Source organism: Mercenaria mercenaria, chromosome 4 (genome assembly GCF_021730395.1).
Source record: "Mercenaria mercenaria strain notata chromosome 4, MADL_Memer_1, whole genome shotgun sequence".
NCBI lineage: Eukaryota > Metazoa > Mollusca > Bivalvia > Venerida > Veneridae > Mercenaria > Mercenaria mercenaria.
In genome coordinates this window covers 72070458-72087902 of record NC_069364.1, presented here as the reverse complement: position 1 = coordinate 72087902, position 17445 = coordinate 72070458, and the positions used below count along the sequence as shown (strand labels likewise).

General features: G+C 37.9%; 1 protein-coding gene across 1 annotated transcript in view; it reads left to right on the top strand.

Moving 5' to 3' along the window:
- LOC128556456 (probable 28S ribosomal protein S6, mitochondrial) overlaps nucleotides 1-7268 on the top strand; it is a 29219-nt gene extending 21951 nt beyond the window's left edge. The window contains exons 2-3 of the mRNA XM_053541673.1: nucleotides 3590-3729; nucleotides 6116-7268. Coding sequence (XP_053397648.1) covers nucleotides 3590-3729; nucleotides 6116-6353 — 378 coding nt within the window. The 3' untranslated portion in view covers nucleotides 6354-7268. The remainder of the gene's footprint in view (nucleotides 1-3589; nucleotides 3730-6115) is intronic.
- Nucleotides 7269-17445: the final 10177 nt, after the last annotated feature.

Below are 17445 nucleotides of genomic sequence, written 5' to 3'. Positions count from 1 at the left end.
CCATTCCTCGTCTTCAGACATCACCTGACCTCAGTTTGACCTTGACCTCATTTTGGACTTAGGTTGCTTTATATGGGCCATCTCTTGGTTAACCAAATGGGACTTCTAGCATCAATACCCCTTACAATAATGAATTGATACTAATGCAGATGTAAACTGTGACCATTCCTCATCTTCAAACATATGGTAACCTGACCTCGTTTTGGACTTAGGTGCAAAATCTATCGACAAGGATGCCACTGGGGGCATCAAGCGTTTATTGAAGGCAGCTTCTTGTTTTTTCTGTCATATCTTTGTTACTATTGCTTATATCTTACTGTAACTTCACATAAACATTGTCCAGCATACAAACAAAGTATATGCAGGGGCTGTGCCTATTATACCCAAGGTCAAGGTCACCAAGTTGTTATACTTGGAATTATTTTCATGTTAAATTTTTTGGAAAGCTTCGTTTATAGACATATCTTTGGTTACTTTAAAAGATAATGACTTGAAATTAAAACTATTTCTTTATAATCATCATCTGTTTGTGTGGTTACAATCCCCATAGCTCTAATTGTATTTTTGACAGAATTATGCCCCTTTCATACTTAAAGGTTTTTGGCAATCTTCACTTTCTGGATATACCTTTAACCCCTGTTAGTAGTAGGGTCTTTTTATGCCCCACTTCGAAGAAGGAGGGCTATATTGTTTTGCAGATGTCGGTCTGTCTGTCTGTCGGTCGGTCAGTCTGTATGTAGACCAGTCCGTTTCCGGATGATAACTCAAGAACGCTTAGGCCTAGGATCAAGAAAATTGATAGGATGGTTGGTCATTACCTGCAGATGACCCCCATTGATTTTGAGGTCAGTATATCAAAGTTCAAGGTCACAGTGATCCGGAACAGTTAAATGGTTTTCCGGATGATAACTCAAGATTGCTTAGGCCTAGGATCGTGAAAGTTGATAGGGAGGTTGGTCATGACCAGCAGATGACCCCTATTGATTTTGAGATCAGTAGGTCAAAGTTCAAGGTCACAGTGACCAGGAACAGTAAAACGGTTTCTGGGCCATAACTCAAGAACGCTTGGGCCTAGGATCAGGAAAATTGATAGGGAGATTGATCATGACCAGCAGATGACCCCTATTGATTTTGAGTTCATTTGGTCAAAGTTCAAGGTCAGATTGGCGAGGAACAGTTAAACGGTTTCTGGACGATAACTTGGGCCAAGGGTCATGAAAGATGATAGAGAGGTTCATCATGACCAGCAGATGACCCGTATTGATTTTAAGGTCAGTAGGTCAAAGGTCAAGGTTACAGTGACCCGGAACATTTTAACCGTTTCCAGACAATAACTTGAGAACGCTTGGGCCTATGATCATGAAACTTGAAAGGGAGGTTGGTCATGACCTGTAGATGACCCCAATAGATTTTGAGGTCTGTAGGCTAAAGATCAAGGTCACATTGGCCCGGAACAGTTAAAACCTTTCCAGACGATACCTTGAGCACGCTTGGGCCTAGGATTACTAAACTTAATAGGGAGGTTGATCATAACCAGCAGATGACCCCTGTTGATTTTGAGGTTAATAGGTCAAACGTCAATGTCACATTGAACCAGAACAGTAGAACTTTTGTTTACAGTGAGCAAATAATTTCTGTTCCTTGTGCAATTACTGAATGCATCAAGGGGGGCATTTCTTGTTCGACGAGGTCTTGTTATATCTTAATGTATCTTCCTTTTAAAGTAGAGGTCTCTTATTGAGACATAAATTCATTTTACTGTCAAATCGCCAAATAGTGGAGCATGCTGTCTTACGGACAGCTCTTACTGAGATATATTTTGAACATGATTAAAGTGAACTGCACATTTCAAGCTAATTTTAAGACATTATTTTGAATTAAAATTTAACGTGTTAGATGTTATAATATTATGTTTTAACTTTAGAAAGATAGTAACCGTGCCATTGTAATAAATTTACACATGGTTTTCCATTAATTTATTAAATGATTTTTATTTCCGTATGCCAAATCCTGGCTTTATTCTACGTTTTCCGGACAAATGACGTTACGCCATCACTTCCGGTTTATCAAACATGTACAACTACTTTAAAGACTTGTGCTGTCTGGTATGAGATAACATGTTTATATATCATATATATTCTATAAAATCTTTCTGTAGATGAAATATTTTAAATTTAAAATATTTCTTTGTTGTGTTGTTTCTTGTATGGGATGTATCTTTCTTATTTTATTCCAAATGCAATAATTGTTCCTTTGAATGATACAATGTGTCATGACATATATCCAGAGTCAGGTGAGTAACTTAGGGCCATTATGACCCTCTTCTTGATTTTTAGCTCGTCTGATTTTTGAAAAAAATCTACGAGGTATTGTCATTACTTGATCGTCAGTGTCGGTTAAAATATTTTTTTAGGTCCACCTTTTCTCAAAAACTATAACAGCTACAGCTTTGAAACTTTGCACACTTGTTTATCACCATTAGGGGACTGTGTAGGCCAGAACCGTAACTCTGATACGCAGTTTGTCAGAATTATGGTCCTTTTTATACTTAGAAATGTGATGGTTAAAATTTTTGTTTAGGTCCACCTTTTCTCAAAAACTATAAGAGCTAATTTTAGCTTTGAAACTTATCACACTAGTTTATTATCATTAGTGGCCAAGAAACATAACTCTGATATGCATTTCTGAAATCTGAACTATTAACTCTTTTCTTACATGTTGTCCAGCACTTGCAGAGGAGCGTTGGCACCCGTAGGCGGTGCTTTAAATTATAAACTTGTTTTTTATCAAGGCCCTCTTGTTAAATTTTTATCTTGAGGCATGCCCCTTTGAGTCCGATAGCAAATCTTTTCATAGAATTCTTCAGGTTTCTTTCTAAGTGGTTGCCGAAAAACTTAGGAAATGCCCTAATGAAGTTATAGCCAGAAATAAGGGCACTGTTCACTTAAATTTAATTAACTATTAAACTGCTGGGCAGCAAGTGATTCTGCCTTTGTGAACCAGTGCAGACCAAGATCAGCCTGCACGTCCGTGTAGGCTGATCATGGTCTGCACTGTTCACTATTCAGTCTGTAAATTTTGAGAGAACACCCCTTCAAATAATAAAAGGGTAGTGCCCAAATTAAAAGATAGACCAGTCCATTTTAGAAATTTAGGAGGATAAAGGGTGAAGAAAATCCTACCTTTATTACATGTTTTTCAGTGAATGATTTGTTACTGTAAAATCATTTAATTTCGTGGGCATGAAATTTTGTGGTTTTGATCAAAACGGCAATTTTGTGGGGATATGAATTCGTGGATTTCAACTTTTGAACATAAAATGATTGGGAATTTTACTTGTTCATTGGGATTAAATTTCGTGGATTGACTCAACCACGAAATCCACAAAAAATAATCCCCCCCACGAATATTAATAATTTCACAGTATACCGGTATATGTGAAATATATTTAGCAGTTACATAGAGAAAAATATCAAACATGTTTTTCACTGATACGGAACTACAAAATTAATGCTAGCTTAATTTGAACCCAACATTAGAATATAATGTGGAATTTTTATATTTACATGAACTGTCCTTTTAATTTCAGCCTCAGTTGAAAACTGTTGTGAAGGCAGCATGTCAACAGATTATGAATGAGGGTGGTTTGATAAAGCAGCTGGAGAATCTAGGTCACAGAGAATTGCCGCATATTACACGGGCTCACAAACTGAAACACACACATGGAAAGTAAGTATTGTGTTGGAACTTTGCCAAGTTATAATGATTCAGAGATCTTTGTAATAATTATGTTGATTTAAAATTATTTGATAAATTTTAATCTCCACCGCATGGGCTGTCAGTATGTAAAATCCGGCAACGTATTAATGTTTTCATAAATGGAAAAGATCCTTGTGCAGAGAATGATACATTTTTAGCTCATTTGAACCAAAGGTTCAGGTTGAACTATTAGTATAGGCGGATGGTCTGGTGTTCATCGTCCATTATCCACTAGTTACATAAACATCTAGACTTCTTCTCTTAAACCACTAGTCAGAATTACACCAAACTTGGTCTGTAGCTTCTCTCAGATTTGTTTAAATAAGGGCACTTTGCTCTTTTAATGAGCCACTAAAGCTAAGAATAGAAAAACATTTACACAGCTTCTTCTCATGAACCAATTGATGGATCTTCATTAAACTTGGTCTGTTGTATCATTATAAGGTACTCTCCTAATTTGTCCAAATTGGGATGCTTGGTCCCTTTTAGCATGTTTAGGGGCCACTACTGCTAAAAATGGAAAAACCTTTAAACTACTCACTGGATGGATCTTCACCAAACTTGGTCTGCTGCATAATTATAAGGTCCTTTCCCAAATTTGGTCAAATGGAGATGGCCCCTAGTTCTAAAAGAGACAAGTCATTAAACAACTTCTCATGAACCACTAGATGGATTTTCATTAGACTTGGGCTTTAGGATCATTATAAGGAGCTCTTCCAATATTATGCAAATGTGGGGATTTTGCCTCTTTTAGGGGTCATTAGTGGTAAAAATAGAACCATTTTAAAGAGACCTTTCAAAAATATCCTCAGCCTTAGGCCCTACTCTAGTTGTCTATGTGTGTGTTTTTTTTTCCCCCCAATTTTAAAGACTGAAGAAGCATATAGTGTTTGAACTATTTATCATCTGTCTCACTAATTATGCCCCCCTTCGAAGAAGGTGGGGTATATTGTTTTGCAGATGTCGTCTGTCCGTAGACCAATCCATTTCCAGGTGATAACTCAAGAACGCTTTGGCCTAGGATCATGAAATGTGATAGGGAGGTTGGTCATGACCAGCAGATGACCCCTATTGATTTTGAGATCAGTAGGGTAAAGGTCATGGTCACAGTGACCCAGAACAGTTAAACCATTTCCGGATGATAACTTGAGAACACTTGGGCCTAGGATCATGAAAGTTAATAAGGAGGTTGGTCATGGAAAGCAGATGACCCCTATTGATTTTGATATCAGTAGGTGAAAGGTCAAGTTCACAGTGAAATGGAACAGTTAAAACATTTCCGCACGATAATTTGAAAACACTTGGGCCTAGGGTCACGAAACTTTATAGGGATGTTGATCATGACCAGCAGATGACCCCTATTGATTTTGAGGTCAAAGGTCAAGGTCACAGTGAACAAGAACAGTTAAACCATTTCCAGATGATAACTTGAGAATGATTGGGCCTAACATGACGAAACTTAATAAGGAAGTTGATCATGACCAGATGACTCCTATTGATTTTAAGGTCAGTAGGTCAAAAGTCAGGGTCATGTTGACCCAGAACAGTAGAACAGTGCACAGTGACCAAATAATTTCTGTTCCTCGTGCAAGTATTGAATGCATCAAAGGGGGGGGGGGGGCATTTCTTGTTCTACGAGCTCTTGTTTATGTATTTAAATTCTACTGCCTCTGGAACTTTCGACATTTGGAGCAAATTATGATCTGGTATAATAATGATATAATATATTTTTAAGCTCTGCTGAGGAGAGCGATCTATGGCAGTCATGGCCCTCTAGTTAATATGTTGCCCCGCTTACTTTGAAGATGTTTAATGACTGGTAATATGTTTTGTATTTCCAGGCAGGGGATGTTGGTTACTCTGTTACAATTTCTTGTTTAAAATTAATTTGGGTTCCAGCCTAGCTTGGAGTGTTGCATTCTGCATGTGAGTAAGCTATCTAGCTTTCTTACTGTAGGTCTGTTGCTCTACACAGGTACTTGCCATTGATAAAATAATGCCCAGAGGAGCACCTGGGGTCTTTTTCCACCATCAAAAGCTGAAAAGTCATCATATAACCTATGGTTAACTTGTGTTAGTGTGATGTGAAACCCAACAAAGAAAAAAATAAAAGAATGAAATTAAACTGATTTTTAGACATTTTAGAAATAGCTGTCTGAGAAGTTTAAATGTCAGTTCCATGGAAAATCCATCTACATGTATAGAGCTTCTATTGATGTCAGTTTTTAACCATTTATGCCTGCTACTTTTACTTTTAACACATCACCATGTCCTTTGGGGACTTTGACCCTGCTATGGTTTTAAGCTCACATCTTTCTGACTGGAATGACAGTAGATATTTTGTTCAATTTTTCAGTTATTTCTGTATCCAGTTTAATAGTTCATCAGACGCAATGTGCGGTATTGCCCAAAAGTACAAACATACAAAAGAAATAGTTCGCTATGGTATTCTTAAGAAGGAAGAGGAGCCGAGGCGACCATGCCTTGATGGACCTTGTTTATTCGGGGAATTACCAAATCCAGACCATGACAGGGCAGTTTATTCACGGAAAGTGTTAAGGAGATTCAAGAACAACAAAATGTCTAACGTGTAACAATGTAAATTAGTGTAGTTTTTAACATGTCTGTAAATGATGATGGTTCCTGTTGATATCAGCCATTTTGATCATGAATTAATGTTTCTTTCTGTTCAGAGTTCTTTTATTATCTGTCTAGAGTTCTTTTTATTCAACAGAACATTTTGAAGCTATTTGCTATAAAGACTACGTACAATATTCTCTTCCGATCAAGGCCAGTATTCTCTTTGAAGGTTTGAAAGAAAACTGTGTCTGAAATAATCCATCGTCAACCTCTCATTTATGTTGGGAAGCTGTGGAGAACATGTAAGCACTGATAGAGGTCAAACGTCAAATTCAAGAATGAAATAAGTACAGATTCCAAGGACTCGATACACCTGAAATGCATCTGAAAAATGGTGCTAAACACAACAAAATAGAATATTCAGCTGTATACGTGACTTGAAAATGTTGCAATTTCTGTAGGCAGGTATTTTAATCTGAATAAGACTGAGTTTTGCCAAAAGTGTATTTTTGTGAGCACTTTGGAAATTATAAGTGAATTTAGGATATACCAGAATGCTACATTTACATTCACATAACATTTTGTAAGGGAGGAAAATAGTGTTTATTTTTGTATAAACAATATTGGTGTAATAATATAAAGTTCTTCTTGCAAATCATCAAAGACTTGCTGGCGCGATTCATGTTTGCAAGAAGTGCAAATGTGGTTTATACCAGTATAAACGCAATAAAAAGCATTTAATTCTTAATTGTGTCTGCTTTAACAAAGGTAATCTACATGTTCCTTTAGAGGTAACCATGTGGAATAGTTTGCCTTGTGTCAGTGCTGAAATTACCTGTAGACTTTATAAGAGACTTAAAAAGTCCCTGTAGAGCAAGATTATGTTGCTGTTATGAAATTAGACCCTACAATATTAAACATTATGATTATATCTGTGTATATGTTGATTCATTTGTAAATTATCATACTTTTTACGATAACTTGAGGGCGCTTGGTCCTAGGATAACGAAACTTAATAGGGAGGTTGGTCATAATTAGCAGATGACACCTATAAATTGATGTTGAGGTCAGTAGGTCAGAGGTCAAACTCACAGTGACCCGGAACAGTTAAACGGTTTCCGAATGATAACTCAAGAACGCTTGGGCCTAGGATCATGAAACGTAATAGGGAGTATGATTTGGCTGGGTGTGTGCCATGGAAGACTAGGCAAGTCGCATAATGCAAACCAAACTTGCCTAGTCGATACAGTCAAGTCCTCTAAAGAAGTTCACAACAGTTTACTGCTGAATGAAACCGGTCAGGGAAGATGTCTAACCAACAAGAGAGCATGTCTTCCATGACTCACACCCAGCCAAATCGTACTAGTAACAAGCCCACCTGGGCCATGGGGACCTGCTCCGCAGCAACTCCAACTACGAATCCCACCTCTGGGAGTAACTCCAGCATCGGCAACAGTTACTGTCTATGCAACCTTACACTTGCCTCTAGCTCCGCCAGCACAATAGTTACAGCGGGCACTAACAATATAGCGCCGCAGAACAGAGAGTGAAACTGAAACAACTCCAAAGATGAGGATAACCCTAGACATATCCAATATACGGATGCCTTTTTACAAAGAAGCAATATAGATCCTAAGTAAATATGCAGAATCTCAGTGCACTGAAGACTACACACTAAACTTACAGCAATAGTATGATATCAAATCAAAAATCATTGAGATCATGCATTGTGACCCAGAGACCAAATAACACAAAAATATAAGATGTAACAGGAAATACTTTCAGATCCACGAGCTTCGTACTCTCAACCCAGTAGGGATCAATATTTCCGGATAGAATGGGAATACTCAGCAACGTCATTTAAACTTGATAGGGAGGTTGATCATGACCAGCAGATGACCTCTGTTTATTTTAAGAAGAAGAAGAAGAAGAATATTTTATTAGACTCTATAAACTTTACAGTTTCTGTTCTATAACAATATATACAATCATATATACAAATATAAATAAAGGTCAATCAAAGGTTAACTATCTATATACACGAGGGTGGATCAACATCTGGTTATCTGAGATCGATTACCATATTTGGAAACTGTACTACAGTTAGGTCAAAAATCAAAGTCACATTTACCCAGAACAGTAGAACGTTTGTGTACAGTGATCAAGTAATTTCTGTTCCATGTGCAATTACTGAATGCATCAAGGGGGGCATTTTGTATTCTACAAGCTTTTGTTTATTATTGGCTGTAGGATAAAAACCAAGACCGCTTCATTGGTACAACATGGATGATACATCAAATTTTAAGGTCTATTTTGACATACCTGTACCTGATAAGGATTTCTTTGGGATTGAGGAATGTGTTTTTTAGCTCACCTGTCACATAGTGACAAGGTGAGCTTTTGTGATCACCTTCGTCCGTCGTCAGTCCGTGCGTCCATCCGTCCGTCAACAATTTCTTGTCTGCACGATAGTGGTTTCATTTATGATTTTATTTTAACCAAACTTGCACACAACTTGTATCACCATAAGATCTCGGTTCCTTTCTTGAACTGGCCAGATCCCAATATGGGTTTCAGAGTTATGGCCCCTGAAAGGGCCAAAATTAGCTATTTTGACCTTGTCTGCACAATAGCAACTTTATTTATTTGATTTTTGCTAAACTGGCACACAACTTGTATCACCATAAGATCTCGGTTCCTTTCTTGAACTGGCCAGATTCCGTTATGGGTTCCAGAGTTATGGCCCCTGAAAGGACCAGAATTAGCTATTTTGACCTTGTCTTCACAATAGCAGCTTCATTTATGATTTTATTTTAACCAAACTTGCACACAACTTGTATCACTATAAGATCTTGGTTCCTTTCTTGAACTGGCGAGATCGCAATATGGGTTCCAGAGTTATGGCCCCTAAAAGGGCCAAAATTAGCTATTTTGACCTTGTCTGTACAGTAGCAGCTTTATTTATGATTTGATTTTTACCAAACTGGCACACAACTTGTATCACCATAAGATCTTGGTTCCTTTCTTGAACTGGCCAGATTCCATCATTGGTTCCAGAGTTATTGCCCCTGAATTCGAAAGGGCCAGAATTAGCTATTTTGACCTTGTCTTCACAAAAACAGCTTTATTTATGATTTGAATTTAATCAAACTTGCACAAAACTTGTGTCGCCATAAGATCTCAGTTCCTTTGTTGAACCAGCCAGATCTCTTAAAGGGTTTCAGAGTTATGGCCCCTGAAAGGGCCAAAATTAGCTATTTTGACCTTGTCTGCACAATAGCAGCTTCATTTATGATTTGATTTTAACCAAACTTGCACACAACTTGTATCACCACAAGATCTTGGTTCCTTTCTTGAACTGGCCAGATTCCATCATGGGTTCCAGAGTTATGGCCCCTTAAAGGTCCAAAATTGGCTATTTTGGCTTTTGCAGCCATATAGAGACTTCATTGATGATTTTATTTGATACAAACTTCCAAAATATCTTCAACAACAATAACTCTTGGATTTCATTACAAATCAGATCCAATAGTAGGTTCCAGAGTTATTTTATATCTGATTACCTCCCCTGATTGTAATCAAAATGGATTTATATCAGCAAGTACTTATAGGATTTATTTGAAATTTCATTATTGTCATTAGTTGGACTGAGCCAATCAGGGTAGATAACTGTGGACTGATTTTATGTCAAATTACCTCCCTTTATTTCAAATTAAAATGGGTATATCTCCGTAACTAATGAAGATACTGATCTGAAATTTCATTTATGTCAACAGATTTATTTGGCAGATCCTTTTTTTGTTCACTTACAATAATTCTCTTTTTTATTATGTCCCTTTTATGTTACTATAAATAGCTTATTTTTAGTAACTTTTTTATTATTGGCCGTAGGGAAAAACCGAGACCACTTTCCTGTGGTACAACATGGATGTTACCTCCAATTTTTAGGTGTATTTTGACATATCTGTACCTTTTTTGAAATTTTTTTTTTTCTTTTTGGTTAAATTTCTTCCCTTTGTTGTTCCCGTCTTTTGGACTTTTTTCTGAGGACCTTCTTGTCCTCAAGTGCAATGGTAACAGGTGAGCGATATAGGGCCATCATGGCCCTCTTGTTGTGGACTTATAATTTATTTTAGAATAACTTCCCTTTGTTGTTCCTATCAATAGCTTATTTTGTATCTTTTTAGCTCACCTGAGCACAAAGTGCTTAAGGTAAGGTATTGTGACTGGTCATTGTCCAGGATCCGTTGGTGTGCAGCGTCCATCATCCATCAACATTTGCCTTGTGGAAGCGGAATATGATAATTTACTATAACATTTACAACAAACTAAATGTGTTGGTATATTTATTCTAGGAAAATTACATACACCTGTCACCAGTTTGATCCAAATGGTTAAGTGCCGAAATAATTAATCAATTACATCAGAAACGCTACAAAACATGGTTGGTTAAAATGATGTCATAGTTGTTCTGATAGTGCATGATTTTAAGCATGATTTTTTTATTTAAACTAGCTTGAAACAGCAACTATTTGCAGAAATATTTTCACCACTCTTGTTTTGATTAATGATATATATCTTAATACATGTATATAATGAAATGGCATATGGAATGTAAGCAGACGATTATTTGTGACAGATTTAACAGGGACATTGGGTGGGTGCAAGGTTGATTATCACAGCTGGTTTTTTTTCCCTACCTTAGAGGGTCATGAACGTTAAAAACTGTTTAAATTTTTAGCTCACCTGTCACAAAGTGACAAGGTGAGCTTTTGTGATCGCGCAGCGTCCGTCGTCTGTCGTCCGTGCGTGCGTGCGTCCGTGCGTAAACTTTTGCTTGTGACCACTCTAGAGGTCACATTTTTCATGGGATCTTTATGAAAATCAGGTCAGAATGTTCCCCTTGATGATATCTAGGTCAAGTTCGAAACTGGGTCACGTGCAGTCAAAAACTAGGTCATTAGGTCTAAAAATAGAAAAACCTTGTGACCTCTCTAGAGGCCATATTTTTCAATGGATCTTCATGAAAATTGGTCAGAATGTTAACCTTGATGATATCTAGGTCAAGTTCGAAACTGGGTCACGTGGGGTTAAAAACTAGGTCAGTAGATCTAAAAATGGAAAAACCTTGTGACCTCTCTAGAGGCCATATTTTTCATGAGATCTTCATGAATATTGGTCAGAATGTTCACCTTGATGATATCTAGGTCAAGTTCGAAACTGGGTCACATGGGGTCAAAAACTAGGTCAGTAGGTCTAAAAATAGAAAAACCTTGTGACCTCTCTAGAGGCCATATTTTTCAATGGATCTTCATGAAAATTGGTCAGAATGTTAACCTTGATGATATCTAGGTCAAGTTCGAAACTGGGTCACGTGGGGTTAAAAACTAGGTCAGTAGATCTAAAAATGGAAAAACCTTGTGACCTCTCTAGAGGCCATATTTTTCATGAGATCTTCATGAATATTGGTCAGAATGTTCACCTTGATGATATCTAGGTCAAGTTCGAAACTGGGTCACATGGGGTCAAAAACTAGGTCAGTAGGTCTAAAAATAGAAAAACCTTGTGACCTCTCTAGAGGCCATATTTCTCAATGGATCTTCATGAAAATTGGTGAGAATGTTCAGCTTGATGATATCTAGGTCAGGTTCGAAACTGGGTCACGTGGGGTTAAAAACTAGGTCAGTAGGTTTAAAAATGGAAAAACCTTGTGACCTCTCTAGAGGCCATATTTTTCATGAGATCTTCATGAATATTGGTCAGAATGTTCACCTTGATGATATCTAGGTCAAGTTTAAAAGTGGGTCACGTGCCTTCAAAAACTAGGTCATTAGGTCAAATAATAGAAAAACCTTGTGACCTCTCTAGAGGCCGTATTTTTCAATGAATCTTCATGAAAATTGGTCAGAATTTTTTATCTTGATGATATCTAGGTCACATGTGCTCAAAAACTAGGTCACTATGTCAAATAATAGAAATAACGACGTCATACTCAGTTCAACACTGGGTCATGTGGGGATAGGTGAGCGATTCAGGACCATCATGGTCCTCTTGTTTACTTTAAGGGACACAGACGAGATTGTCATGCACTTCAAATTGGTTTAAAGCTTTTACTTTATGGGACAAACACAGACATGAGATTTTAGCAGCAAAAACATTTAATTACAGTGTTATGAAATCTAGGTCAAGAACAAAATAGGATAAGCGGAGGTTAAAAAATATGCCACAAGTCATTGTCAGAATGCATGTCTCTGTGATATCAGGGTCAGTTACAAGAATTGTATTACCCGAGGTCTTAGATCCAAAGGTCAAATGTTGACATTCATAAGGCCACCTTTTAAGTGCTGCTAAAGCTAAAAATTGGAAAACTTTTAAGCATGAACAACTTACTGGATTTTCATCAAACTTGGCCTGTAGCATCATTGTAAGAACCTCCTCCAAATTTGTTGAGATGGGGATTCTTGGCCCTTTTCAGGGTCTGCTAGAGTATCTTCTAACAACTTCTGGAACCACTGACTGGATGTTTATCAAACTTGGTTTGTAGCATCGTTATAAGGTCCTCTCCCAAATTTATTCAAATAGCGGAATTTGGAATTTCTTGTTAGGGTGGCTAGCGCTTAAAATAGAAAGACAACGCTGTTGATTCTGTAATTTCCCGTTAGTGTTCAGCAGTAAATTTGTAGAAAGTCTCTCCTAATTATTCTGAAAAGTTACGTATATTTATTAATATTAATGAAGTTGGTCTATCATCCACTCCTTTCTGATTAATAACTGGAGATTGCCTTTGTCTAGACCATTGTACACTTCATGTGATGAGGATATGTTCCCTATTTTTGTTGTGGGTCAAGTGTGTCAGAAGCCAAGAGCATTGTAACCTCGGCACTAAAAATTGGTTCCAATCATTGACTGGAGAAAATTGGTTCCTGCCATCAAACTTCATACGATTGCATCAAGGCAATAGATTACCCCTGTATCGAGTGTCATAACATTTCTAGTCAGTAACTGGAGAGCGATAAGACTACAGCTTAATTTCTTAGGAAGGTAGCCTTTGGTCAGTATATAACCCCTCTTGTTTAGGAAGTCAGTACTGTACACACTTTAATATTGAATGACTTGCCATCTAATAGGAAAGACTATTGGCCTGGAAGTTGGGTAGAAGTTTTGACTATTAACTTTCAAGTCATTCATTGTTATATTACAGGAGATCTGTAATAACAAGAGCTCGTCGAACACGAAATGCCCCCCTTGATGCATTTAGTAATTGCACAAGGAACAGAAATTATATGCACACTGTAAATAAGTATATGTAAACCATGTGACCCACAGGGCAGAGCCATATTTGACCCTTGGGGAATAATTTGAATAATCTTAGTAGAGGATCACTAGATGATGTCATATACAAAATATCAAAGCCCTAGGCCCTGTGGTTTTGGACAAGAGGTTTTTCAAAGTTTTTTCCTATATAAGGCTATATAAACCATGTGACCGTAGGGGTGGGGCCATATTTGACCCCAGGGAAATAATCTGAACAATCTTGGTAGAGGACCACTAGATTTTGCTACATACCAAATATCAAAGCCCTAGGCCCTATGGTTTTGGACAAGAAGATCAGAAACCATTTAACTGTTCCTGGCCAATGTGACCTTGACCTTTGACCTAATGACCTCAAAATCAATAGGAGTCACCTGCTGGTCATGACCAACCTCCCTATCAACTTTCGTGATCCTAGGCCTAAGTGTTCTTGAGTTATCATCCGGAAACTGTTTTACTGTTCAGGGTCACTGTGACCTTGACCTTTAACATACTGACCTCAAAATCAATAGGGGTCATCTGCTGGTCATGGCCAACCTAACTATCAATTTTCCTGACACTAGGCCCAAGCGTTCTTGAGTTATTGCCTGGAAACCATTTTACTGTTCCTGGTCACTATGACCTTGACCTTTGACATACTGACCTCAAAATCAATAGGGGTCACCTGCTGGTCATGACCAACCTCCCTATCAACTTTCGTGAACCTAGGCCTAAGCGTTATTGAGTTATCATCCGGAAACTGTTTTACTGTTCAGGGTCACTGTGACCTTGACCTTTAACATACTGACCTCAAAATCAATAGGGGTCATCTGCTGGTCATGACCAACCTACCTATCAACTTTCATGATCCTAGGCCCAAGTGTTCTTGAGTTATCATCCGGAAACCGTTTTACTGTTCAGGGTCACTGTGACCTTGACCTTTAACATACTGACCTCAAAATCAATAGGGGTCATCTGCTGGTCATGACCAACCTCCCTATCAACTTTCATGATCCTAGGCCCAAGTGTTCTTGAGTTATCATCCGGAAACCGTTTTACTATTCAGGGTCACTGTGACCTTGACCTTTGACATACAGACCTCAAAATCAATAGGGGTCATCTACTGGTGATGACCAACCTCCCTATCAACTTTCATGATCCTAGGCCCAAGCGTTCTTGAGTTATCATCCGGAAACGGATAGGTCTATATTCCGACCGACCGACCGACCGACATCTGCAAAACAATATACCCCTCCTTTTTCAAAGGGGGGCATAATAAAGGTTTGTAGAGATCTTCTGACTGAAAACTGTTTAAAAAATGCTTTGGACATACAAGCTTAAAACCCGCAAATGTGTGTTTTTAGCTCACCTGTGCCAAAGGCTCAGGGAGAGCTAGTGATGGCTCACCGTCCGGCCGTCACACTTCCTTTAAACAACATCTCCTCCTAAACCATCAGGCCAATTTTGATGAAACTTCACAGGGATGTTCCTGGGATGGTCTTCTTTAAAAATTGTTCAAAGAATTGAATTCCATATAGAACTCTGGTTGCCATGGCAACCGAAAGGAAAAACTTTAAAAATCTTGTCCAAAACCACAGGTCATAGGGCTTTTATAGTTGGTATGTAGCATCATCTAGTGGTCCTCTACCAATGCTGTTCAAATTATTCCCGTAAGGTCAAATATGGCCCCACCCTGAGGGTCACATGGTTTACATAGACTTATATAGGGAAAACTTTGAAATCTTCTTGTCCAAAACCACAAGACATAGAGCCTCAATATTTGGCATGTGACATCATCTAATGGTCCTCTACAGATTGTTCAAAATATGCCCCTGGGGTGAAGAGGCCCCGTCCCAAAGTTTTACGTATGTTCTACCTTGTCATATAACTTTATCAGGATGTTCGTCTCTTACTAAATCTACTTTAAATTTGCAAAAGGGTTATCCAAGGTTAATTCGTCAGAATGTCTCAAAGATACGTAGGTAAAGTTCAAAACTGGGTCTTTTATACAAAGTTAAATCAAAAATAACCTTGTCAACACTTTAGAGGCCACATCATTTTCTACTCGATTTTCATGCTTGGTTCAGATTTACTGTTTAAAATGTAGGGATATTTGCATCTTGTGTAAACAAGAGCTTGTAGAACACGAAATGTCCCCCTTGATGCATTCAGTAACTGCACAAGGAACAAATTATTTGGTCACTGTGCACTGGACATTTGACGTATTGGCCTCAATCCTAGGTGACCTCTGTATCAAATTAGAACTTAAACCAAAGCATTCTCTAGTTATTTGGCAAATAAAATTCTCATCTGCTGGTCATGATCAACCTCCCTATTAAGTTTCATGATCCTAGGCCAAAGCATTCTAAAGTTATCAGACGGAAACGGTTCAACTGTTCTGGGTTATTGTGACCTTGACCTTTCACCTACTGACCTCAAAATCAATAGTGGTCATCTGCTGGTCATGACCAACCTCGTTATCAACTTTTACGGTGATCTTAGACCCCTTCCCCACCCCCAAGTTCATCTGGAAACCAATTGGTCTTCATACCGACAGACATCTGCAAAACAATATACCCCTCCTACCTAAAAAGGGGGGCTTAAAAACTGGGTAACCATTGAAATTACACAACACATGATCAGATAGTCTCTATGAAACAAATATGTAAAGGGGCAAATTAAAAGTGCTGTCCCAATCACTTTCAGTGGTTTTATTTTCTGGTCTTTAATCTGGGATGTTGCTCTCATAAAACAGTCTGCTAGTATTTTTGCCTGCTTCCAAAAAGCGAGTTCTTTACCATCATAATACTTACTTCCTTTTGGATCTTGAAGTCTTACTAGAGCTGCTTTTGAGGAAAGCGCACGTCTCCCACAACTGCCTAATCCTCTTGAATAGTGTCAGTTTTTATATACTGTTTACTCACTACAAATATACCTTTGAGGAGTAAAAAGGCCGATTTTGGGTAATTCAAGGACCATAATTCCAAAATGCCTCGGGGGATTTTGCTAGGTAATGAACTTGGACGAAGAGTTATGATCAAAAACATTTGGTTCAAGTCTGGTGAAGATTGGATGAGAACAGAGCATAGACAAGAGCAAAAAGGCCGATTTTCGGGAACTTCAGGGCCATAATTCCGAAGTGCCTGGGCCCATTTGGCTAGAATCGAACTTGGCCGACGACTTATGGACAAACATTTTGTTCAAGTTTGGTGAAGATCGGATGAGAAATGTTCAACTTAAGAGCACGGACAAGATGTAACAGGTTTGAAAGGTTCCGAATATTGTATATTCTATAAATTCATTGTTTAATATGCTACGTAGAAAGATGATAAACTGTAATACTCGAATCTAAATTGAAAAGCTGTATTATCAAACCCGTCGCAAAAGATGTAGCCTAAGGGTTAAACAGGTATACTTAGTTTATACCATTTATTTCCGGGATCAAAGTTGAATATTTTTAAGGAAAAGGCATGACAAATTGCGTAATTTTAAATAGCGGCTAGACTGCTTAATTAAATATATATGCTGAAATAATTATCTGGAGTTAGAGAGTTATCGAGAAAGATGCATTAGAAATGCTAGATTGATAAGGTCACATTCACTTGATGATATCTAGCTAAAAATGTTAAGTTTAAATATTAAAGACTTGCTATGTTAAATAAAACTGGTTAAAAGGTTATGTTTGTTGTATTAAATGGCCACGCTACATTACAGAGTAAAAAGGCCGATTTTCGGTAATCCAGGGCCACAATTCCAAAGTGCCTGAGCCGATTTGGCTAGTTATCGAACTTTGCAGAGGACTTACTAGCAAACACA